This window comes from Heliconius melpomene, chromosome 3 (assembly GCF_056956725.1).
Source record: "Heliconius melpomene rosina isolate 202511_hmr_F chromosome 3, ASM5695672v1, whole genome shotgun sequence".
Taxonomy (NCBI): Eukaryota; Metazoa; Arthropoda; class Insecta; order Lepidoptera; family Nymphalidae; genus Heliconius; species Heliconius melpomene.
In genome coordinates this window covers 2,709,268-2,735,857 of record NC_140391.1, presented here as the reverse complement: position 1 = coordinate 2,735,857, position 26,590 = coordinate 2,709,268, and the positions used below count along the sequence as shown (strand labels likewise).

The window sequence follows — 26,590 nt, the reverse complement described above, 5'->3', positions numbered from 1 at the left end:
TGAATTTCAAATTTTATAAAAATTGGTGCCGATTTAAAAAAAAATCTATACAAACTTTCAACCCCTTATTTGCACCCTTAGGGGGAGAATTCTAGAAAACGATGAAACACGTGTTCAATTAAATACTTTTAAAAATCTAAATTTCAAATTTTATAAAAATCGGTGCTGATTTAATTTTTTTTCCATACAAACTTTGAACCCCTATTTCACCCCTTTTGGGTTAAAATTTTTCAAAATCCCTTCTTAGTGGATGTCCAGATTACGAAAGTAAACATCTGTCCAAATTTAACGTTTCTACCATCAGCGGTTACGGCTGTGCGTGCGTCTTACCTCAGTCAGTGAGGACAAGTCCTTTTATATATATAGATAACATTTTTTACCGCTAAATATGTATAAATACCTTAAAAAAGAAAGAAGAAAGATTCTGTTTTTAAACGCAACGCCTCAAGAATTTGGTGGAAAGTGGGGGACCATGTACCTTAGCACTGTGTTCCCAGGTACCCTCTGCATATACAGGGTGCAACGTGAAATTAAAACATACATATATACAAAATATAATGAAACAAATCTAAAAACAAACCTAAAACCTACATACAGTGCTTAGTTTTAGCTAAACTAGGTCACAAATGCTCGCGCGTTGACATCTGGTGTACGTTAACTTTAATACTAACAGCGAAATACAGTACTCTATATAAATAGAGGAACTGTTAATTTGTGAAGTTTGTGGTATGTTTTTGAGAGGAATTCTGAATATGGCATGGATGGTTTCTAACTATACAGTCATTTTTAGTCCAAATATGCAAGTATTTCACAATAAAAAGATAAATTTGGGTAATTTAGACTACAAACACGAAAAAGACTTTGCCATATGGAAAACCTGGCCTTCTGGCCTGGACCTTCGTGGCGCAATGGCAAAAGGACTAAATATAAATGATTGCAAGCGTAATGATTGTAAGCTCAATCTTCACTCGAAGGAATGATGTTTACATCTTCACCCCGCATGTACAAGCCTATACAGAGGGAAGCTGGTGTTAAAACACTCGACTTTCCATTAAGAAGTTTCCGTTCCCTTATGCTTGTGCCCCAGCGCCAAGAATGCCCTCATTCTCATTACAGAAAAAGACTTTTACAAACTTATTTGTTCTCATCAAACTTTTCAAATATACTTTAAATCAAATAGTTCTGATTGTAACAGACAAATAAAGAGAAATCGATTGAAACCATTACTTATCATTACCGTGTGTGGTTGACGTCGTTAGCGCTAACCACTTCTGCAATTTGCGAACTAAAAGGGTCCGCAATTTATGTTCCACCTGTCTTTACCAACTGAGGGCCGGCCCCATTTAGGTCCATATGGGACTGCCCCAACTGTTAACACCTTTGTCAGTTTATGTAAGGGTCCTTTAGTGAAGGGTATGCTTTGTATGGCGGTTTTCCTTTTACGTTAGAGAAATGTTAGGGTTTTTTTTATTTTTTTCGCGTCTATACCCCTTTCTGTTGGTTTAATGGTACATTTGGTACGTATATGGCAATGACCACTGCTGTTGATTAGTTTTTTTTCACGTCTAGACTGGATCTCGTTTATGTTGGAATGGTTATGATTGTATGGTATTAGATAAGTGTTTTTTAGTTTAATTAAATATGGGTTTACTGATAGGTCTGAGTTTTATTTTGGTTTATGTATAATGTTTTCTATTTTAATACTTGTTTCTGATTTTATTTCAAATTGAATATCGAAATTTATGTATATAATATCTAGTAAGTAGTATGTCTTTATAGTAGTTTATCTTTTTTTGAAGATTTTGCACATAGCAGGATAGGCAGAGGAAACATGAGAAACTAGTGACAAGACACATCCAGTCTTCTATTTCCGTCTGTTTTTCATTTCTACGGTGGGAATCGAACTTATAACCTGCGTTTACAGTCTCTCGCTTGTGTTCCTGCGCCACGACTTACCTCTGAATAGAAGATAATTGTCAAAAACACGTACAAATGTTAAAAAAAGAAAACATAAATTGACTCTATTATATTCGGTATGGAATCGAACCAGTAGACCTAATTTATTCGAGAAGTAACCAAAACAAATATCAGGATCACCGCCCACAGAAAAATCGGATTTAGTATAAACTAAAGAGACTTACACTATCTAACATCTCTAATTTTATGATATCGCTTCCAAACGTTACAAGAGAATTCGCTTAAGATATTGTTATAGGGGATTTTAAAAAGTGGTGGTTTGTATTTATGTTTATGTGCACCCCGTCGTTTTGGGGTAGATAGAGAGATCATTGTGAGAAATATTTTGTTTTAGGCTTTCACGTATCTATGCAGATACGTGGCATCGTCGTGACACCGTCATGATACAGGGGGACAAGCGTGTTAATGTATCGCGAGGGTTATGGGGTTGTCATGTCGTTCAAGGCGTCGGGAACGGAGTGTCTTAACACTAGGTTCCTTCTGCACCTGTCACCTTGCAATTTGCGGGATACAATGTAAATAATGTATTTTCTTAAAGTCCGTTTAAAATAAAGCACTTTTCTTACAAATGTAATATTATGATAATACATACAAATATTGTAAAATAGTATAAACACTTTAGTAATATTTTTATTCAATTCAGAAAAGAATAACAATGGAAAAAATACAATGAAATTAATTCAAGTAGAAAAGCTTACTAAAGTTGACATTTAAATTTCATAATACTGAAAGATAAAACGGCAAAACCAAGTGGTGCTCATAAACAAAATGGATCCATTACAGCGACAACGCTCCACTAAAATGACAGGTGATGCGGACGCAGAGGAACGGAATGCGGGGAAGTGACATAAATTTAATTATAATATAGTTGTTTTTCTTTTGTGTTTTCATCTTTTTGGGGTTCCGTATCTGAAAAAAAACGGAATCTCTATAGGATTACTTCGCTGTCCCAAATATCTCTAAAACACCTACTTGCTGGATTACAAGAATGTAGTTTATTTAATAATATTGGAATGAAAATATCAAACACCACAGTTTTTACGGTAAACACCACGGCTGTGGGTTCGATTTCCGCTAAGGGACAAAAATTATTTTCATTTCTTCACTCAGGTAACCAGACAAAGTACGACATTGAGTTCCTTCTGGTAATATCTCAGAAACTGGGGCGCGCGTTGGGTACAGATTGCCTTAACTATATAGAGTGAAATTCATAAAATAATTATACCTTTACATATGCTGCTTCGAATGGAATTAGAACCCACACCCATCACCCCCCTCCCTCCATATACATATATTATAACTAGCGGCCCGCTCGCGGCTTCGCCTGCGTGAACTACTTTATTATTAATTTCTGTCTCCATGAGTACCTACATCCTATAAGTGGCGTCCATGCAAAATTTGAGACTCCTAGCATTTGTAGTAACGAAGTTTCATACAAACTTTCAACCCCAAAAACAACCCCTTAGAAGTCGAATATTACAAATTCCCGTCTTAGCGAGCACCTACGTCCTATAAGTAACTCCTATGCAAAATTTCAGATTCCTAGCTCTGGTAGTTTCTGAGATTTCATGATGAGTGAGTGACCTTTCGATTTTATATATATAGATTATTGTTAATGAAAGTATACACCTACTCAAATTATACATACAATTTCAAATTATAAAACTTCTTCACAGACACATTCACAGACAAACGACTCGTTGGAAGTGTCGCGAATTTAATTAGCAGCATCTCCTCAGAGACGGGGCTTTGTTGTACGTCATCATCATTAACGTAGCTGACAGTGAATTACGTATGTCTATCTTTTATGTAGCTACTTGGGATGCTGCACCTATCTCGGAATTAGGCCACCTAGATCTTAAGTCTGAGGCTGAAGAGATTTATGTTTATCCTTTTCCTATATATTGTACGGTTTAGTGGTTAAGGAAAGTCTGCCTAGTGAAGGAAGTTAATTAAAAAATATGTAAATGTAATGTATTTTATGTATTTTTTATTATTATTTTTAGTATATACCAGGGCAGGTTAAGGGAACCTGGGAACCTAGTATAAAGATACTCCGTTCACTATTGTATCATGTATATATCATCACTTTTAGCCGAATTCTTCTCCACACACGTCAATACCAGAGCGAAGAAATAAAAATATTAAATAGTTCACCTCGAATGGGAATCGAACTTACTACTACTCATGTTTACAGTCACTGTGCGCCACGACTGGCCCCAAAAGACATAAGGAAAATATTTTCATTACCCAGTCATAACGTACAACGTTATACGAATAGATATTTCTATACGAACGAACGTTTCTTTCACATTTTTTATTATCAGATACACGATATATTTCTCGCACTCGATACTCACATCACGTAGGGAGTTCTCTCAGCAAAATAATATGAGGTCAGCCAATTGCAGAAGCTATCACTTGAGATTAGTTGTTTTGTCTCTGTTACTTTATATACTTTAGGTGGGTATGTATTTTATTACTACCGGACAAGTAACGTGAAGGGAATGTTAAAGTTTCGAGTGTCAATTATTATTTTGTTTTTGTTTAGTTATGGGTTACGTTGTTTGTGTAATTGTTTTAAGATAAATATGTATTGGAAAAATGTAGTAAGCACTTATATGTAAAATAAAACTAAATTGCTGACTCCATTGTGATGAAGTTTTAAAGAATTTTCTGAATGCACATACAATGAATAATACATTTATTTTAGCTTAACACACTATACATTTGGATTTCGGCGGAAAGTGGAGAAAAGTATTAATGGGCGCTGAGTGTTTTAGTACAAAATATATTATCTTATTAAAATGTAAAAAAAAATTTTTCAAAGTGATTTACCACTAAATATTTTACTACCACCATAAGATCGAAAATGTTCATATCATTTTGATACCTAACTAAAAAGCATCTATCCATAATCTAAGTTGCCAAGGAACTAGTTTAAAAGTATCGAGAAATACTTAAAGTTTAAGTTTAAAAATGATATTCATGTCATAGCGTTGGCAAGCTTACCCACTAACTTATTTTAAATTTGTTTATAAAATTTTAACCAAACTACGTACATTATTGTTATATTATTTTATAATTCTGGTTCGTTCGATAAAACTTGTATTACATTTTCTTTCTACTATCTCGATATTATGAAAAAGTTACGTAGAGTGTCTTGTCTCTATGTATTTTCAGCTAGAAATTTCGAGTCACTTGTTCCAGTCGCTTTTTACATTTTTATACCTATTTATATCCATTAATATAAGACGTTGGGTTTGATTCCCTTTTGGGGTAATCCAAATCATAGTGTAAGTAATTACTTACCAACCGTGCCAAAATTCTAAAATATTCCAATAGAAGAAAAAATACAATTATTAAAATGAAAAACATTTAATAAAATTAATTTATTTAATTGTTTCAGATAAAAAAAAAAACTAAAAAATAATATGGTGTAAAGAAATGTGGTGACGTTACAAGATGGCGACTATAGTGCTGTTGGCGCTTCACTTAGCGGTGGCAGCTGCTGGAAAATGTACTACGTAAGTTAATTTACTTTTATTTATATTTAATAAAATATAAATAAGTAATGTAATTAGATAAACAAACTATATATAGACAAACATAATTCTTGAAATATTCTAAACCATGTTTTGGGAAACTGAAATGATACGTAAAATTGCATTATTTTTTAGCTTCAAATCTAAAAAAACCTAATCTTGTCTGTAGTTACGTAGAAAAATGATTCTACGCATACATTTGTATCTTCAATCACTGTTCATCCTATTACCAACCAGCAGGATTACTTCACACCACGCACGACGGCTTGCAACACCTCATTACGCTAATACGCGTTTTTGCAACGTTTTTAACGCATAAACCTTATTGTTTTGATTCTTCTTTTGTTTTACATATACCTATATAGTTAGTCTTTTTATTTTCACATATCTTCTTCTCTTGTATTTGAGATGGTGATAACCAGCGCTACGTTATTTTTAGGGTACTGTCTGGTAGGTGGTGGTACCCAGCGCCACATTTCCTTTTATCTGACCAGGGAAGTTTTAGGGAAGTTTGTTTCACTCTCTTGCAAAAAAATATTAAATTACTTTATAAATAAAACAGAATTAATTCTTCTACCAATTGCACTGTCTCTTAATTTAACCTGGCGTTAAAAATTGTAAAGAAAATTTTTAAAAAGAAAAAAAATAAGGTAAAACGTCGGTAGTTTGTACAAAGTTTAATTTTAAATAGTAGCGGTAGAATGAAATTACTGCGGTTGCAAGACTTAAATACTGCAAAGTTTCTTTTATCTGAAATTTGAATATTCTCAAAGCTCAACTTGACCTTACTCTTTCAAATTTCGACTGAAACGGCACATTTCTTAGGATCAATAGAACTAAATATTTAAAGCGACTAAAATTTCTACTACAAAAACTAAACTCGTTAGTCGATAGCGAGAACGTGAAGCACGTGCCACATTTAGCTCTCTATTCTACAGTAGCTAATGTATTAACCTAACATCATTAGCGATTACTATTCATAGTAGCGTATACTTGACCTTTTGACAGAGAAATCGTGTTTTTAAATGTTCTTTTCTATAAAAAAGTGTTAATACCGACAGAAACGAAAGTGAAAATATGTCAAGTGCGAGAGGAGAAAACGTAGCTCGCTGCTTTAGCAAACTTCGTGAGACCTTCATTTAAAATATCACTTTCGAATGAAAGGTCTCGTCAGTTATTTTGGATTGACTTTGTGAGACTTTTCGGCCTTTTTGCTGTACACGGGGGTTGATTAACGTTTTTCAATTCGGTTTTCTTTAGAAAGAGGTAGAATTTTAAATTTTTGTTAGCGCTTTGCAAATATGAAACTTTAATAATGGCAAAAGATTTTTGTACAGTACTGGAGAGCTTTATATTTTATTTTATACTCTTTTGTTTTATTTCTTATATTTTTTATTATAAAAACTGTATAATATGTTTTGTTTAGCCTAGTTAACTACTGACCATTCTATTATTCGGTCAAGTTAGCTACAAAATAGTGGTAGAATCCTTGGGTTTTAATAAAAAAATCAAAGCTAACCTTCGATCCAAAGTGCACTAAAAAGTTATTTCAGATTAGATTAAAATATTAGAATAGATTAGAAAAATCAAAGTTCTATATGTTTTTGTTTTTTCCTAACTGTAAGCTAAATAAAAAATAATTATTAACACAAAACATTATTAATTCATATTTTTTTTGTCTTATTCTCTTCTCATTTCATAATTATGTACTTTTAAACATATTTCAAATAACAACTAACAACAAATGTTAAAACTCAAATATTTATCGATTGTTGTTAACCCAATAACATTTACAATTCTATTCAAACTGGTTTCATTAAGCTCCGTGAGGGACCCTAAAATTTTATGTTAACAGTGAAACTTCGACGATAATCATTTTTCAAAGGCCACGGGGTGTTGTAAAACGACTTGCAAACAACGGGGTCTTCAGTGGGCTAATTTTATTTTGAAAAGTCATCCCCTTAACGATGTCTTAACTTGGCTGCTCGTAGCTAATGTAAATTCTTTGCTTTAACTGATGAGATAAGTAGAAAACGCTTTGTAATCTGAATATTCACTATTTTTTTATCAGATTCACGCTGTATCCCGCACACAGCAGGGTAAGCAGAGGGAAAGAGAGGGTCGTTCTCCGCTTTTCACCAGATTTTTCGAGACATTGCGTGGTGAAGAAATTCAACGGCGGACTTTTTCCTTGATGTCAGAGCAAAGAAACAAAAATATTGACAAATATTAATTCATTTCCTCCAGTGGGATTTGAACCCACAATCTTCATTTCCTTCAAGCGGCATAATGGACGTTTCAGAGAGGCATGCACAAGTTCAAACTTTCGAATTTTAATACCAATTTTTAAAAAGTATCTTTCTGTCCTAATTGTAAAACAACACATCAATAATACTATTGGCATGCATAATTCTTTAATTTTAAGTAAAGAAAAAGAAAGATTTAATATTCTTTTATATCATTATTAAATTCGTAATAATTTTATTTAATAAAAAATAACATTTTATAGCAATTAAGTTGATGGATGGACACGTGTCTCTTATAATTTTGGTGATAAAGCAACTGACAATTTGAACGTGTCCACGAAAATCGTTAAGAGGGCACAACGTTGCTTATTCAGACTTATTACTGTTGAAATGTAGTATTTTCTTCTAAGATATGTAACCGACTTCAAAAAAGGGTGTTTGTGTATATTTTTTCGTATGTTTGTAACGCGATTACTCCTTAAGTTAACAAAATTTTCCTCATTTTCTTTTATTTTCTTCATTTTGTTTCCCAGATTAAATAATTTACTTTAACCAATTTATATTCCACAATATTTTCTCTTAGAAAATTCTCTTAACAATGAAGTAAAATTCGATTTATTATCGAAAGTCACCTATTTAATTGAAGAAACTCAAAGACAATACTTCAAAGGGTTCTAAAGTGCCTCTGTAACTTTTTATATTGTTGGTAGCCCTTGTAGGGGTTCGTATACAATGTGCTGTGATTGAAAAAAAATATAGAATTGCTTTTTATATAGTAAATAAAAACAACAGAAAGCACACGGATGAGACCCTAATCTCAACGATCATGGGTTCGATTCCCATTCAAAACGAAATATTTATAATTTTTATTTCTTCAATCTGGTGATGAGGCAAAGAATCTGTGTCTTAATACAAGGTTCGATGTTAATTTTGCCAAATGTGAAACTAAAACACAATAAATAATTTAATTTTAAAAACATTTTTTTTGTTAGTAGCAATGCAAAAAAATATATAACAATAGCTCAACAACAAATAACTGTATAAAAAATATTGACATTAGATTAAAACATTTCTTACAACTACATAAAAAGAAACCTTTCACATATACCATAATTCCATTCTACACTACGTGTCAGCACCAACTTCCGGTGAGCAAAAGAATTAATTTCCACTCTCCGGAAAGGAGATATGACGTCAAAGACTAGTCAATAAAGCCTTCTAAAACTCGGGGTCACTTGGTCGGAGAGGGGAGTCTACATGAATAATTTATTAAGACGTAATGAGCCGCGGGCAAGTATTCTGTTTCTGTACAGATTCTATGCCCCACAGGGTTTTCTTAAGAAAAGATTCTCTAGATAAAAAAAAATGTATATTGTGTATAGAGCACGGTGAGTGGATGTGCTTTTCTCTTTTTATTTTTCTTTTTAAAATTTGCTATGGCTTAGCTGTTTAGAAATTTCTCAGGTAAATATAATGTAAGGTAAATATAATTACAAAACATATATTCTTATTTATTTATTTTTTAGTTTCACACTGTACCCCGCATATAGCAGGTTAGGCAGTGGGAACCTGAAAGCATAGAGTTAAGACACTTCCATTTTCCAATTTCCATTATTATTCTGGAAACATTGCGTGTATTTTACCATACAAAATATTATGTCTTCTATTATCTTATATTTTCATTACCATTAGCGTATATTTGTGGCGTCCTCGAGACATCTCGATGAGGAACGAGCAGAGCGACACGTGTTATCTACGTGCTTATTATATAAATAATAGTATGTCTTGTTTTATCCTTGATTCGAGATAAAAGGGAAGAAAGAAATTGAATTAAGTATTTAGTTTTTGTGGAATAATATTTCTGTTTTTCGGTATTTGTTATTATTTATTTTGATATACTTGTAATATCTGGTTGGCTTAGTGTTTATGTCGTCGTGGTACAATAGGATAGTGTCTGCATATAAATGTAATAGTTGTAGGTTCAATTCCCAGTTCATTTTCTCGCTGCCTTCCCTCTGTCTGTCCTGCAATCCAAAAAAGGGATAAAATGTCTGATTTTTATGAAATAAGAAAATATAATTCATATTTTGAACCGCATTCACTACGTAACAAAAGTTTAATTTTTTTTATTTATTGTCAAATTTTATCTTTTTCTCCATCTCTATAGCTTAACAAACTAAGTAAAATACATTTCTAATTATAATCGACGATCAAAAACACAAACTCTAAAAGATACCGACAATTATTTTCAAAGTATTCTTCGTATATAGTTATAGGAAGCCACAACCATTGTGCAACTAAACGGAGTCACGTCACGCCACACTTTTCCGGTTCCTTGCTACCATAAGTATGTATGAAGTACATAACGCTGTTGAAAATAGGTCATTTTCCTCAGGCTATATCGGAAATTTTCGATGACCACGCTTATCCCATTTATATAAGGCGGTCGATCTGTAAATATTGTCAGTACAGAAAAGCCAATTATGTATCGAGATGAAGCTTTAAGCTTGTTTTATTTTGTTAAAATGCTTTTTAATGTGCGTTTGATTATTGTATTTATATTGTTGTTTCGTTTTTTTAGGGTTCCGTTACGTTAAAAAGTAAAAAATGAAACCCTTTTAGGTTCCCTTCGTTGTTCGTCTGTCAAGACTATTTATCTAGAGATCGCATTGAGTTATCAAGATGAAAATAATATAAAATTTATAAAGTTTCTAAGTCAATGTAATCAGAATATAAGATTTAATTTTGCTGCGAAGTTTGTCAGCTTTTATAAATTTTACTTCCTGAAATTAGTTCGGAAGTCTCGGTGGGTGAGTCCGACTCGCATTTAACCGGTATTTTTTAAAATAAATATTTTATTTAGCAATACAATTATAACGACGACGCCGAAACACCAAGAACTGAAAATAACAAAAAAATATATAATATACACATTACACAAATTCTTCACTTCTCAACTTTACTTTTTTCCGTATTTGTCAAATAAATCTTTCCCATCAATCCTCATTTAGCCAAAATTCACTTATAATGGGGTTTTTATATCGACTTAAAGTAATAGATTATTTTGAGAGTTTCTCAAGTGGTTTTCCTGAAAAGTTCCACTAAGTTGTTAGGTAACCGCAGCGAGCTAATGTAACACTTTCAGACCCAAGGGGTTATGGATTGTCGGTGGATTTTATCACCTTGCCGCAATTGTTAGGTATGGAAAGATAGAATATTTATTAACTCAGACTTTATGCTACTTGAGAATATATTTGAAATATTTTGTGAACTTGATCAACCCATGGCGTTAGGTTTCAATACCCAAGTTAAGTCTCAAGACGTATGGAAAATAAAATACGAACTAATATCATAAATGTGAATGTTAGTTTGTCTGTTTCGCTTTCATGCTAAATCCACTTAACTGTTTATCATGAAACTTTGTACAGATATTCTTAGTTGTATTAGAAAGGACATGGGATACTTTTAATTGGAAAAAATATTAACTTTTGGCTATAATTAGTTTTGCGAACGAAGCCGGGTTTGAATCTCTAGTATCAAATATATATAAGGCAATCCATCAAGCAGTACTAGTGCTATGTTGACAGCACTCGAGCAAAATAATCCTTTCTCAAAGGCTATCGATTTCGCAGAAAACTTGGCAAGTTTCCATTTGTATGAGAACTCGAGACATTGCTTAATACAAAATGAGATTGAACAATAATGAATTGGAATTTAATTTATTAAAGAAATTGCTTATTCTTGGAAAGAATTTATTTCTTATTTAGTTTCACAAAAAATTTTGAAGGTTTTTTGTTGGAAAATGTAATAAAATAATTGAAAAAAATTTAATCTTACTTTTTTTATGAAGATAACGCAAATGAAAGCTATGGCTTATCTCATTTTAAGTGAATGAATGAATGAATGAACGTATGGCTTAGTGGTCAGAGTAATTGGACGATATTTAAGAGGCGCGAATTCAAATCTCGCGTAAAAAATTTTATACATTTTCTAAAATATAACAGAAAAAAGTGAAAAAGTGACTTTGCGGGTAGAGTTTTTAAATGAAGCAACAAAACACACCAAATCTTTTTTTATAACACAACCATTAGACCTTACGAATTACAAATGTACGCACTTATTTTGATCCGGGATTAAGCCAGATTTGTCCCGGAAACTTTGTACAGACGTGGGCTATTCTTCAACTTGGATGTGACGTCAAAATTGGTTCTTTGTTAAGAATTAATTTTGTTAAGTAGAGATTTTTTTTTGTTTTCAATACTGATTTTTATTTTCTTAATAAAGAATACTAATAATTGATAAAAGATTCTGGTTCTAATTTTTTACTTATATCCAACTTAATTTCAGGAAATAAATTCAATTTCATCATTTTAATTGAGATTCATATATATTTAATTAACATAAAAGCACTTCAATAAATAAAATATATGGTACTTAAATAAAATAAAAAAATAAATCAGCTTCATGTTGTATCCCGCACACAGCAGCGTAGGCCGAAGGAACCCAGTGTTAAGACACTCCGTCCGCCACTTTCTGACGAATTCTGGAGGCATTGCGTGTTGAGTGGCAGAACTCAACACGCACGAATTTCGCGTGGCGGTATATGGTAATTTTTTTCCTCAAATGACAATAAGGCAAGAGCGTGCTATTGTATACACGACAGGTTGTGGGATCAATTTCCTTCCAGGCATATTGCGAAAAAAAATAATAAAGCTAAGTCAATATTGAAATACGATTAAAATCAAACCTGCGGACAAATCTAACATTTGAAATCTATGTAACAAATATATTGAAAACAGTTTATTTCATTTCAAAGCCACGAATCAATACAACTTAATTAAAACATCACAAGTGTATCGGTTGTACGCATGTTTGTTTGTTTGTTTGTATACGTTTTGTAAACATTGCTAGACGGATTTTGTTTTAGAATAAACAAATAGATTTTTTTTTATTCTATCGCTATTGGTAAATGTGAAATATTGACGGCCGTTGTAGCGTAAATGTTTCACTATTAACAAGATGGGTGCGGGTTCGATCCTCACTCAGTAGAAGGATTCTATTTTTTTATTATTTTAATTTCCCTATCTTGATAGATAAATATTTTTGAAACTATATTTAATTATGTTAAAGGTATCTCCTTTTTTTCGTCACGCTGTTTCTTCCACATAGCAGAGTCGGCAGAGAGAACAAAGTGTTAAGATACTTTTGTTCTCTACTTTCCACCGAATAAAAAGGCATCTCCTTAATTCATTATAACTAAATAAGTACCGATTATAAGTATTTATTATATCTTAAAATTGTCAATTAACAAACAAGAGAAGCATGAAACTAAAAAAAAACCTAAACAGGAATCAAACCTATAATAAATTAGACTAAAAAGTACCATGTTAACAAACCAGTCATGCAAAAGACTGCTATAATCAAATATTTAAAATACAAACACCCAAACGATCTGGTAGAGCGAATCCAGAACGATTTTCGAGTGAACAGTTCTAGTTAAAAGTAAATAGTCGCGCATCCGGGAAGTCAAACATTCGTCTAGAAATAGTGTTTAAACGTAGCGTTTTAGCTAAATGTGTAATGAATTACTGAAAAACATGCTGAAATTAATCGAGGATATTTTGCTGTGATGGGGTAGTATCGTGATGAGGATGTTGGGTTCGATTCTGTGCGAAATGACACTAAAGAAAATTAGTTTAATTGGAAATAATACTTTAACTAAATTCCAATAAAAAATGAAATTACTATAACAATATATTTTTTTATTTCTTTTTATTTCAAGCGCTCTTTTTATCTTTGACCAATAGAAACGTATCGAACGTTTTTAAATGTTTGGTGGCGACTATAAACCAATAGCAGGGATTGGCAACTGTTTGACCAATCGACTGTGGTTCGGTATATTTGATGAAAATTTTAACCAAAATTAATGTTTTTAGTTTATATCGTAACTAGCTTTTGCCTGCGGCTTCGCACTTGTAATCAAATGGATAGAACTAAGAGATGTGTATGACAAATTACACATTTATAATCCACGAGGTATTTCTGACGTAGGTATGCAGCCTAGGCTTTTCTCGATAAATGGACTATTCGACACAAAAAAATATTTCTTAATTCAAAGTGAATTTCAATCAAAACTCATGTTTACATAGAATATTTTTCACGGCTTAAATATTATTCCATACTTAGGAAGAGAAAAATATTAATATCGTAATGTAGATGAAAAGTAGTTTGCTCGTATACCAAATAAGTAAAAACAAAATCAGTGTTGTATAATATGTTCACATTTAAATAAAAAACCAGATTCAAGTTGTTATAAAAGAGAAAAGGAGAGGAAGGAAATTTATTTGCCACCCAACACAATTTTTAAGGAAAAATAAAATGGCGATATCCAATATTGGATAATATGTAAAGCTGCAACACGTCGGCCGCCATATTTGTTTTGTATTATGTTTGATATTAGTACCAAAGAATGAATCTAAGAGAAGTACGGACTATATCGATATTCGATTTTGTCTACTTCTCGTGCCTACTCATATACGTTGGAAAATCGTAAAGGTAGTTGCTGTAGTAATGCTTAAAAGGCTTTTATTCTCAATACAAGAACTATAACAAGAACAATAGCTATAACACTTTTAATTTATATGTAATTTATTATTTTAATAATGTTTAAAGTGTTAAAAGGTCTAAGTTATGCTTTACATAATATACATAGATACAAAAATACATTATTTTCCAACTAAAATTAGAACTCATACTTTTCGAAACAATAGACCACTGTACCACAATAGCCAAGCCCTAGTAAATTGAGCGCTCCATTGAGATTCAGCAAAGTCAAATACCATTCACGATCGTTTTCCAAGTGTACGTCAAATAGTCAAACAAAATTCCGTAGTCGTACACTTGAAGGAAATACAATAATTTGAACGTGTCCATACGATTTGTCGCATTGCAGCTGCTGAAAGTGGATTTTTCAATATTCAAGACGTGCGTTTGATATTTCATGTTGTTTTGGTTGGTTCCTGTGCATTGGTGACAAGTGTTATTTTATTATACAGGGTGGAATTGTATTAGACTTTTATAGAATAGTTAAATTTCTGGTTTCATTTTAAGTGGTGATGACAAAAACACTCTGTATATGATGTATTGTATCTTGTGTTTGGTAGAGTCATGAAATATATAGAACAGTAGTGACGCGGCTTCGCCCGCTTAAACTTATTTTTGTATTAAACCTATATTCAAAGTGAAATAACCATTTGAATAGAATATAGTGTATAGTGTGAGAGCTATATTACTGTATTTTTTGTTACGCTGTGGGTTCGATCCCAACTGGAGGAAATTAGTTATTATTTATTTATAATTATATTTCATTGTACTAGCAATAAGGCAAAAACCTAATGCCTCGAAAAGTCGGCAGAAAGTGGCTCTCATCCTACCTTGCTACATGCGGAATACAGTGAGAAGCTGAAAAAGAAATATTTCAAAACATAAAATGAAATCCACCTTTTGTTCACAGAGGCTTCTCAGTAGTGGCACCCGAAGTCGCAGTACCAGGGAAGACGACAGCTGTTCTCGTTACCCTACACGGTAGAGCAGGAGATGAGACGCTAGATCCTCTCAACGTCACCGTGAGGCTGGAGACGCAAGATGCTGATAACGATGTGAAATTATTGACAACTGCTAGTCAAATGATAACAGGTAAGAATATGTTCATGTTACATTTTCTAACCTGTAATAAGTACAGCTAGTATTTACCTTCGGCTTTCCCCACGTTAGCAAAGAATTTTACCACAAACAGAATTTTAGAATTTAAATTACTATTTTCTAAGATGAGCTCATTCAATTAAACAAATATTTCAGCTTTATAATATTAAGAATACAACCCAACTGTAACAAAATGGCGGTAGAATGAATATAATATACATATGTATATGTTACGGACAATCTGTATAATTTCTGTATTCTAAACAATACCTCGACAATGTATAAAATACCTGGTACGTTCAGGATATGTATGAAATAATATGAAAATTATTGAGGTTTTTGTAAACTTTGGTTTAATTTTGAATGACATGAATATGCATATTTTGCATTAAAAATTCTTCTTCTTCATTTTAGCTATTTAATAGTAGCATATAAACAGAAAATAACACAATTTGTGTTTGAATCACCAATCACCAAGCCACTGGTTCAACACGTATTGGCTTTCTAAATCTAAAACTTTGAGAACCGACTTCACCAAAGTTAAGCCGAGCTTGTGTAAATGAATATAGTGTGAGTTGCACCGTCACGTACACTCCACAAACTTGGCCATAAATAAAAGTTCCAGATATCCGGACAAGTATAACTAAATTATTTTGCATGTTATAAAACTTTGGGAAGCTTACGCTGTAGAAGTGTTTTTTTTTCGTATTGTGAATTATTCGCGAAAGTCTACTTGAATAAGTAAATATTATTTATAGTATTAATAAATAGGAATTATAAAATGCTGAAATTATATAAGTGTATCGTTTAAAAAACAAACAAAAAACACGCCAAGTTCTATATCAAGTTATCTATAGAAACTGTTCGGAGTTATAAATTGTATGAGCCTTAACTCGAATGGCTTACTAGTTACATCTGAAGGGTGCCAATATTCAGATCCTGGGTTCGTCATCACGCCAGCTCGTTGATACCATATTATTGTATCTAAACTACATATAACTGCCAAATTTCATGAAGATACAATTATTACAAGTGGTTCAAATTGAAAATCATATATTTTAGCTTAGTTTTGTTACAGCTTAACCTAGTTAAGTTAACCTAATGTTAAAAAAACTTTAACTAAAATTTAAATTGAATAATATTATTGATTTTTACAGGTTTTAGAACATGCATTTTGTGCCAACAATATACCAACAAAATGTACTGAATTCTACATCACAAAAGTGCGTCAAAATAAAATTTGAAAGCGAATTCTACTTTTCATACAAACTTTTCAGAGCGCGTTTAGTTTAAAGTTATTTGCGAATATTGAAAAAGCTTTGTTTTTTTTTCAATATATATATTTTTTCATAATATTTGGTTAATATGCATGTGTATAGAATAGAATATGTAAATATTTTTCTAGAACTATAGGATTTTTTTATTATTCAATAATATTTCAGTGAACGTTTATTAAATCAACTTTTACTTATTCCTTTGCTTATTTAAATTTATTACTTTTCTATTTAATTTATACATTCTCAAAAGAGCAATAATTCAATTACAATTATTGATTTTTCAAATCTACAACTTAAATGTGTTCATAATTACGCAAATTCAACTTTGTTACCATTGTTTAGAATTTGAATCTACTTCCATTACTATTGCAATTGACATGAAACAGGGCAGGCAGAGGTTGCCTACTGTTAAAACACTCAGCTCTCAACTTTTTGCCGATTTCTGGAAGCATTGCGTGTTGAGTGGCGGATCTTAACGCCGCGCTTTGCCTCGACACCAGAGCGAAGAAATGAAAACATTAAATATTTCATTTCCTCGGGTGGGAATGGAACTCATAACCAGCTGCGCTTACAGTCATACGCTACATTATACATATAAGAAAATACAAAATAAATCCCACCATAACCACCAGAAAAGCAATGGAAAATAGAAATATCCAGAATAATATCAATTTACGACGTCTCAGGGAATCATAAAGGCATTTTGTTGTCTAGAAAACTTTAGCCATTCCAGTATTCATGAACGAAGGCGTTGGAAGTTTTATTGGTGCCCCCTTTGTGGTTTTAAAACCTGCATGATAGCTCTTTATCTTGCTTTACCTAAATTGTTTTGTGGGAGCTCGAATAAGTCCTGGAATCTACGAAAACATGTGTAAATATTTAAATTATACGTACTTCTATAAATACACATGAGGCTAGTCGTGGAGCACAAGCGTGTAATTTTAATGCGATGGTTGTTAGTTCGATTCCCAGTCGGAGGAATTAATTATTATTTAGTAATATTTTCATTTCTTCGGTTTGGTACTAAGGCAAAAGGGCGGCGTTTAGTTCCACCACTCAACACGTTATGCTTCTAATATTTGGCAGAAAGGAACGGAGTGTCTTAATATTAGGTTCCTGCTTCCTCTGCTATATGTGATATACAGCGTGAGCTGAAATAAATAACAAAAATATATGAATTAATTACTGTCCTACACACTATATATCAAAAACTAAAATTATTCCCCCTAAAATGAAAACTTGGCACTATAAAATTATCTCTTAACTGCATACCCATTCATCACGGTAGTTGCTCTCAATCTCAATGTCACATTTATCCACGTCCAGATACTGTCGCTGATGTCCTGTCTTGTACTTGGATACTACGAAGTGGATTTTATAACGTTTAAATCTACTAAAATATACTTTTACTTAACGTATAACTTGTTTTTCTTTCAAATTTAAGTAGGTATGTTTAAAGAGCTTTTCTGTTTTAGTTCAGCTTTATATTTAGTTTTTCTTTATCATTATTATTTTTAAGATTTTCCACTTCTTTGTACTTTGAAATAAGGAATACGAACGTTGGATACAGAAGTGCCTTTATGGGAATGGAACGTCTTAAAATTAAGTTCCCAGGTTCCATTTGCCTCCCCTTCTGAATACAACGTGGTACCATAAAAAATGTAAACATCTAGAAGCAATATTAATTTAATTGATTATTAATTTACTTATACAATAGAAATACCTAAAGCCTAAAAAATAATTTAACATTCAAATCCAGCCTAAAATTCCACACAGACTAACTGATTCAGTGTTAATAGCTCAAAGCGTTCCAAGATATCCTCCGCTTAATGATTCATCTGATCGCATTGACTGATAGGCTCGGTTGATAAGTGTCGTTTATTCGGATAGGCTGATTCAAATAAATCATGGATGTTATTTAAAATCTAGATATATAGGGCATCAGTAATCTATATCTATTCTATATTATATATAATAAAACTGTAAAGGGGGTAAAATCTGTACATTGAATATAAACTAAAAAAAACACTTCAGGGGGACTCAATACAACTAATAGAAGGTAAAAATATGATTTTTGGAATTCTTGTCTGTCTGTCTGTTGTGACTCTTTAACTCAAAAACTACTGGACAGATTTAAATGAAACTTCTTTTGTTGCATAGCTATTAGTCTTCGGCAACATATAGGCTATAATTTATTTTGATAGTCCGAATACCTGATGTGAAACCCTAGCAGCCCGCCTAATCTATAAGAGATATCAATACAACGAATTAGGAAAAGTTATTCAACGTGATGAGCATTTTCTGTTGACATAAAAAAAATTGGATCCAATGTGGAACCCCAGTCACCAAGTAGCTAAACATATAATTCGTCAATCGTCTTAAAATAAATTATTCTACGTAATAAACATTTGTTTTGACGTTTACGTAATACCATAATTATTATTTAAAATGGTTCAACACCAAATGATATAAATTTAAGTAAATATTTTTAATAAATATATACAAATTAAATAAAATTTAAAAAGAAAATCCATAAATCGGTAACATATATGTGTATCACAGATAAAAAAAAAAATCTTATAATTTTGATTGACGTAATAGAAGCAATCATATTAAAAGGAAAGTATAAAGGAGAAGACTTTTTGATGATGCGGGGCATCCCAATGATTTCGACTGACATACCATTCGAGCTTAAAAGACTACAGTTTCCAATACGGCTTGCTTTCGCAATGACTATAAACAAATCCCAGGGGCAGTTATTAAGTGTTAGTGGTATTAATATAGAAAACTCATGTTTCTCGCATGGTTTGTTGTATGTTGCCTGTTCCCGTGTTGGAAAACAATCTGCTCTGTTTGTTTACGCGCCAGATAACCAAACAAAAAATAACGTGTACCATAAAGTACTACAATGAAAATGAAACTGAATTTAGAATAAGTAAAAATAAAATAAAATATAATAAGTAGGCATCATAATAAGATATCGGAAATTGTTATTTTTATTATAATTTTTAATGAATATTGTAAGAATTAAAAATGATTTAAGTTTTTATTTTTTTTATCTTACTAGCTGACCCGGTATCGCTAATAGCAGAATAAAAAAAAATCGACTGTTAGGCGATACGAAGTTCGCGGGTCTGCTAGTGTATTATAATACCTAAGTATTGTTTAGGCCAGTGGTGGGGTAGGGGTACAAAGGGTAAGTGTAAACGCGACAGGTTGTGGGTTCGATTCCCACTCGAGAATATAAATTATTTAATATTTTCATTCCATCGCTCTGGCGTTGAGCTACGCCAACGAAACTAAGTTCCTTTTGCTTATCTTGCTAAAAAATATCTAAGTGTAGCTTCCAATATTTCTACCTATATATTTCCTTTATATTATTTATGTTCCCTGTAATACGTTTTTATAATAAATTAAAACGTACGGCGTCAATGGTTACAAGAGGCGTATTTTTTTATTGCGACGTTTTCTAAAAATAAGACGATTTATTCATTCATTTAAGAGATATTCGACATTTTTTTAGTTTATAGTTAATCGTCCGTACTTTCTTTGGAAAATATTTGATTTTAATCTAGTCATGACATGTATGAGGTTTTTACAAGAAGATTTCAAAAGGAAGATCTCCAATATCAATTTTAATTTGAATGCGAGCCAAAGGTACACACTTGTATTTTACAATATATTTAATTTAGTTTAAATAATTTCCAACTATTCCATACCTACAATACGCTGAAGCTAATAGAAATCGCTAATTCGCCAAGGAATCCGATTTACTTTGCAGCGGGCCTAACGAACCGTCGCAGATGCCAGCTGCTTCCAGCTGATGAGACGGAAAAATTAGATCTTGTAAAGGAAAATGTTCTGTTGGAATTACGCTTATAGGAAAGGGTAAATATGGATTTGGTCTAACGTTTTTATCGTTATATTTTTTTATAGTTGTCTGGAGTTTTTATGTGATGTGTTTCACATATATTTATTTTTACCTTCACACTATGTCCTGTACATAGTGATAAGAATCTGGGAACATAGTGAAAAAACACTCCGCTCTTCTATAAAATATTCCATAATTTTTTGCCAAATTCATGAGCCTTTTTTGTCGAAAAAGCCAAGCCTACCGATCCAATGGTCCAGTAAACACATTTTAATTTGTATATTCCACAGTTTCAGTCGTAAACAGTTCTTTTGCTAAATAATTTGCATATTCTAGACGAAATATGAAAACTTTCCTCAACCAAATGGATTCCGTTGAAAAATTCCTTTGAATGAACTCTAGTTGTTTGTGCGTCCAACAAAGCCAATCTCAGATTTCAGTACAAAAGATTTTTGTACACGAAAAATATTATATTATGCTATATATATATATCGTTCGCTTTGTATTGGTGTCCATTTTTCGTCGCCGATTCTTTCACACGGAATAATAAACAGCCAATTTTTAAATTTGATGTCCCTTTGAAGTTTTCCTTTCAAAAATACTTCCTTTTAAAACACTTCCTTCTCCAGTTCCTCAGGCATTGCGTGTTGAGTGGCGGAAATCAACGCCGCGCTTTCCTTTGTTACCAAAGCGATGAAATTAATATTTAAAATATTTTACTCCTCCAAGTGGGAGTCGAGCCCAGAACCGTCGTTTTTACAGAACGTTTGTGAACCTGCGCGACAACGACCTTATTTTAACAAGACTATTTTAAAACCATATATACCAAAATCAATTGAATCCACAAACATACAGGCAACAGGAAAGTATATTGATATACATTTTTTATGATTTTTTTAGGATTTCTTTAGTATAAACACGATACAAGGTGTATATTTATTAAGAAATAGCCGATTTTCGGTCGAAAATTATGTGTGCAATTTTTTTATTTTTTTACTATAAATAAATCGTAAATGAAATTTGTTTTTAAAACTTCTTTATTCATCAAATTCCTTATAATATCAAAAGAATGAATATTTAAAAAGTTTAAATATTCATTAGTGGTTTTCAGTACATAAATTTTCGTATAAAAGCTCATCACGAACAAATTTACGTAGTTTTAGATTTATAATGAAATATTTTTAGTTTCACATTGCGATGAAATTTGAAATATTTTGGATATTAAACCAAGACTCATCTTTATTCTATACACTCTTTTCTATAATTTACCTTAATATATTATGCATAAGATAAATTAAAACTAAATCGGCGACGAAAACATGTGCGAAAGTGTGGAACGGAGAGTCTTACCAATAGGTTACCTCTGCCTATATTGCTTACTAGCGGGCGCGCGCAGTTTCGCTTGCGTATTTAAGGGTGAATTCTAATAATCCATGAAACATGTGAAATATTTTTAAGTCTAAATTTCAAATTTTATAAAAATCGGCGGCGATTTAAAGATTTCTTCCATACAAATTTTCAACCCCTTATTTGCACCCTTAGGGGGTGAATTCTAAAAAACCATGAAACATATGTTCAATTAAATATTTTTAAAAATCTAAATTTAAAATTTTATAAAAATCGGCTCCGATTTAAATTTTTTTCCATACAAACTTTGAACCCCTATTTCACCCCTTTAGGGTTAAAATTTTTCAAAATCCCTTCTTAGTGGATGTCCAGATTACGAAAGTAAACTTTTGTCCAAACTTAATGTTTCTACCATCAGCGGTTACGGCTGTGCGTGCGTCTTACCTCAGACAGTGAGGACAAGTCCTTTTATATATATTGTTAGAAACTATTGGAAATATTAAATAAAGTGGGAAAGGTAATGAATTAAAACAAGGCTTCAAATAATTATTAAACAACCAAAGGGAATTATCTAGCAGTCTAATAACAATATCTGGTTCTAAAGAATCCATCGGGCAGAGTGACGTTAGCGATCCTTTTCTTTCGGTCGCTGTTGACAGCCCATAAAAGTGCCAGCCAGCAATTAGAGCCGTTCTTATATAACCTCTATGGTCATTATTTGATTATTTCTAACAATATAGATAATATAATATCAGTCAATTTTAGCCAAATTTTTGAACAACAATAACGCAAGGATCTAATTCTTTAACCGATATTAGGAATTTAAAAAACGAGAAATCTACATCACAATTAAAAAAAATATATATGTATATGTCGGCTGGTGTTAATTTAATTCAATATTGAGAATAAATTCATAATTAGTTAATTAATTACAAAAGATGTTTTAAGGAGTAAAATTAGAAATAACATTTAAGAGTTAATAAAATGCTGTAATTATTGAATTGATGGTTCTGTATTTGTCAGCTTCCGGTGGCGCCACTTTGGGCGCGTCACCGTTGTCAATGTCATTGTTAATTTATAAAAGGCTGCGCGGGCGTTGTACGCTCAGTCGAGGCTCTGCCACGGCTCGGAGCACTACTCGTGCTCCACCGCTGGTTAACCTCGACTATTTTAATTATGAATGTTGTTAAGACCTATTTGTAATTATACTGGACTAGAGCAGTGAAAGGCGAGTGTTGATATATCGGAAAGGGATCCCTTAAGCCTACTCCTGGGGTCACAAGTCCCAGGCACTGCTCCAAGCCATCATTTAAAGAATAAGATAATGTTGTTATTATTTTCCTTGTAATTTATTATGTTTCCAGTTATTATTTGGTTTATTTATTTGTTTTAGATTTACTTATTTATTTAATTAAGTATTTCGAGTACCAAACCAGTAACCAAAGGCCAGGACATGGTCGGAGGTTCTACTCGTTTATTTTTAATGTCTATTACGCCTTTTATTTCCGACATATATAAAATAAAAATAATAAAATTCTACATATAGATAGACAAATCAGGTTTTCGTAATACCTAGATTATTTTCATGCAATAAGATTTTCGTATTGTCTAGAGATTTTCAAATCGTGATGCGTCGCGGCTGGTGCCAGGTGCATGGGATTGTTCGCTGCAATAGTGACATCATAGATCTGACTTCAAAATGCCAATTGCTTTCGGTTCTAAAACCAATTCAATTTACGTAAACAGCTATGCTGGTATGTATTTGTATAATATACCTAAATATAAAAATCTCTATCGTAGCGCAGTGAAATGGTGTTTGTTACCGCTACCGCTATAGTTGCGGGTTTGGTTCTGACTCGAAGAAATAATTATGTTTAAAGTTATTTTATTTCTCGCTCTGTAAGAAAAAGCCCGGTACTTAGTTTAGTTATTCAACGCTTCTCAAATATGGTTGAAAAGCGAAAAACGCTTACTACGCTTTATAATGGTAACAAATTCTTTACGTTGGATTACAATTTAACATTTCTGTTAAAGTCTTATATATATGTACATATACTATACGTCTTATAGACAATGAGTCTTAATGGGAACGGAGTGTCTTATCACTAGGTTCCCTCTACTTACCCTGCTGTGTTGCTTCTGGACAAAAAAACATGACCGTATTGACGGATATAAAACATGACGTACAAGTATTTTAAATTTAAAGCGTATAAACACTATAAAAAAACTAAACACCCGTAGCAAAAGCAACATAATTCATTGAAAAGTGATGTTAAACAAGAAATTTAAATCAACCAGAGGAACTTTTAATTGAATCTACCTCAAGCCAGCATTGACGAATACTTTTCTAATTATTCTACGTACAGATTCGGAGAGCTGTCAAATACACGTGGCGGAGACAAATTGCTTCCGTGTTCCTAAAGTTTTAGCTCATGGTGGACTGAACGTTAAAATGCATAACGATTATTTTAACTTAACTTGTTTAAGTTTTCTCTAGTTTATATTCCGCACATATAAGGATAGGCAGAGGGAACTTAAAAATGTGTAGTGTTAAGACACTTTGTTTCCCATTAGGACACTTCCGTTCCTCATTTTACGCCGAATTTTAGCCGCCTCGTTACCAGAGCGAGGAAATGAAAATATTAAATACTTAATTCTTCCGAGGGTTGTGGGAATCGAACCTACAACTCTCGCTTTATTATAGTTTTCGCCATGTACATAGTTCCTCTTTATAATAGTAAATTTATTTATGATTTCTTTGTTTAATTTTTCATAATAGTAATTTTAAAATATGTACCTAAACATAAATATAAACGTATAAATATTTAAATTATAACATAATTACTACGGAGAAGTTTTCAATGGAAGTGTTGAGGAAACATTTAAGTCATAGTCAGCTTCGAACTGTAATTGGCTCAAAATGCTCTCCATTGTGTATTGAAACAGAGTTTATAAGTGCACTTCTCTATCCAATAACATAATTTATGGAAATATATAAATATTTATGATATTTATTAAAAAATAGTGGTAGGGGCCAGTCATGGTCTGAGGGTCCAAGCGTGCGACTGTATAAGCGATAGGTTGTGGATTCGATTCCTATTCGAGCAAATTAAACATTTCATATTTTCATTTCCTCGCTCTAGTAACGCCACTTAAATCACAAAGTCTCCATAAATTGTCGGAACACAGAGAACGGAAGTATCTTAGTCGGAACGGAGTGTTCCCAGGTTCCCTATGTCTACTCTGCTAAGTACGGGATACAGCATGAAGCTAAGGATATTTTTAAAAAATACAACTAACTTAATCTTCTTTATAATAAAAGTAAATTTTATTCTATGTTTAATATAATAAAACCAAAACCAAATCAAATAAATAAATATAATAAACTAGTTTTTTTTTTTGTTTTTTTATTTTAGCAAATATTATTTATCGTTGCACTGAGACGAATACTTAATTAGTCCAAGAGCGCAAATAAATGATACAGCGAGTTAACTTCTTTTAACTTCGTGCTTTATCCGCACAACAGGCAGGAAGCCCAGTTTATAGGCACTCCTTCTCTTTCTTTCCGCCTAAATCCCATATGGTGGATAAGGCGGAGAAAAAGAAAATAACATAATCTCCCAATTAATTTCCCATGTATCTAAATTAGAAGCTTCTAATTCCTATCATTATAAGTATTAATAAAAATGTTATCCACTATTATTATTATAAAATAATAATGTTATTAAAAATGTAATAAAATATAGCATTCGCTACGAATAACAAACTCTATCTATTGAAAGACTCAATGCTGCAGTGTTCTCGTTAGTGTTATTTTTGTTCTTTTCCAGTTTTCTTTTTTATTATATAAAAAGTTTAAGCCCGATCCCTCTGGATGGGATAGCTGGATCGATTTTGTGCCGTGCTTGTCTTTTTGTAGGCGGTGGGACGTGTAATTTAGGTAGTCTATTATTTTTGGTAGGTTAGGTTAGGTTGTATGAAAATATGAGGGTAGATGTTTTTTTAAACTTTTGATGCTGTGGAAAATTGTATTTTGTAAATTACAAAATTTAAGTAAGATTCATAAATTTTTCGTGGACAGAAAAGTATGCCATAATTGTGAATTCGGTAAATAATGAGAATTATTGATATTTCAAATTTTTATGTTTCGTTGCTCTGTTATTATATTTGTGTATCTTTGTCATTGACAAAGTAAATTTTACATTCTTTAGATTTTGATGATAATTTATAGATCTAAAATAATATTTATAGGTAATTTTAAATAGTAGAGGTTACGGGCTATTTGTCTGTTAAGCTATAAAATTTTAAATAAATAAATAAAAAATACAGAATTGAAACTTTTTCTTGAAATATATTTTGAACAATATTTAAAATAGTTTCACTGGATAGATATCTACAGATATCAGTTTTCAATATTCCGACCATTTTCGAAAGAGTAACTTTTTAAAGTTTTCCGTCGGGATATCATTATTATTGGAAAAGATGTAGTTCGTCCAACACCTAATACTTTTCAAATGTTTAACGTCTTATGAAGCCTGTAGGTATGTATATTTCTTAACCGACTTTTATAAGAGGAGATTCTCAATTCGACTGTATATTTTTTTATATTAGTACCTCAGAACTTTC

The 26,590-nt window shown here is 32.0% G+C and overlaps 1 protein-coding gene across 1 annotated transcript in view; it reads left to right on the top strand.

Annotated features, from left to right (window-relative positions):
* Positions 1-26,590, top strand: part of LOC146539862 (C3 and PZP-like alpha-2-macroglobulin domain-containing protein 8) — a 165,168-nt gene that overhangs the window by 59,038 nt on the left and 79,540 nt on the right. Inside the window, exons 2-3 of the mRNA XM_085207464.1 lie at positions 5,387-5,504; positions 15,282-15,463. Coding sequence (XP_085063590.1) covers positions 5,443-5,504; positions 15,282-15,463 — 244 coding nt within the window. The 5' untranslated portion in view covers positions 5,387-5,442. The remainder of the gene's footprint in view (positions 1-5,386; positions 5,505-15,281; positions 15,464-26,590) is intronic.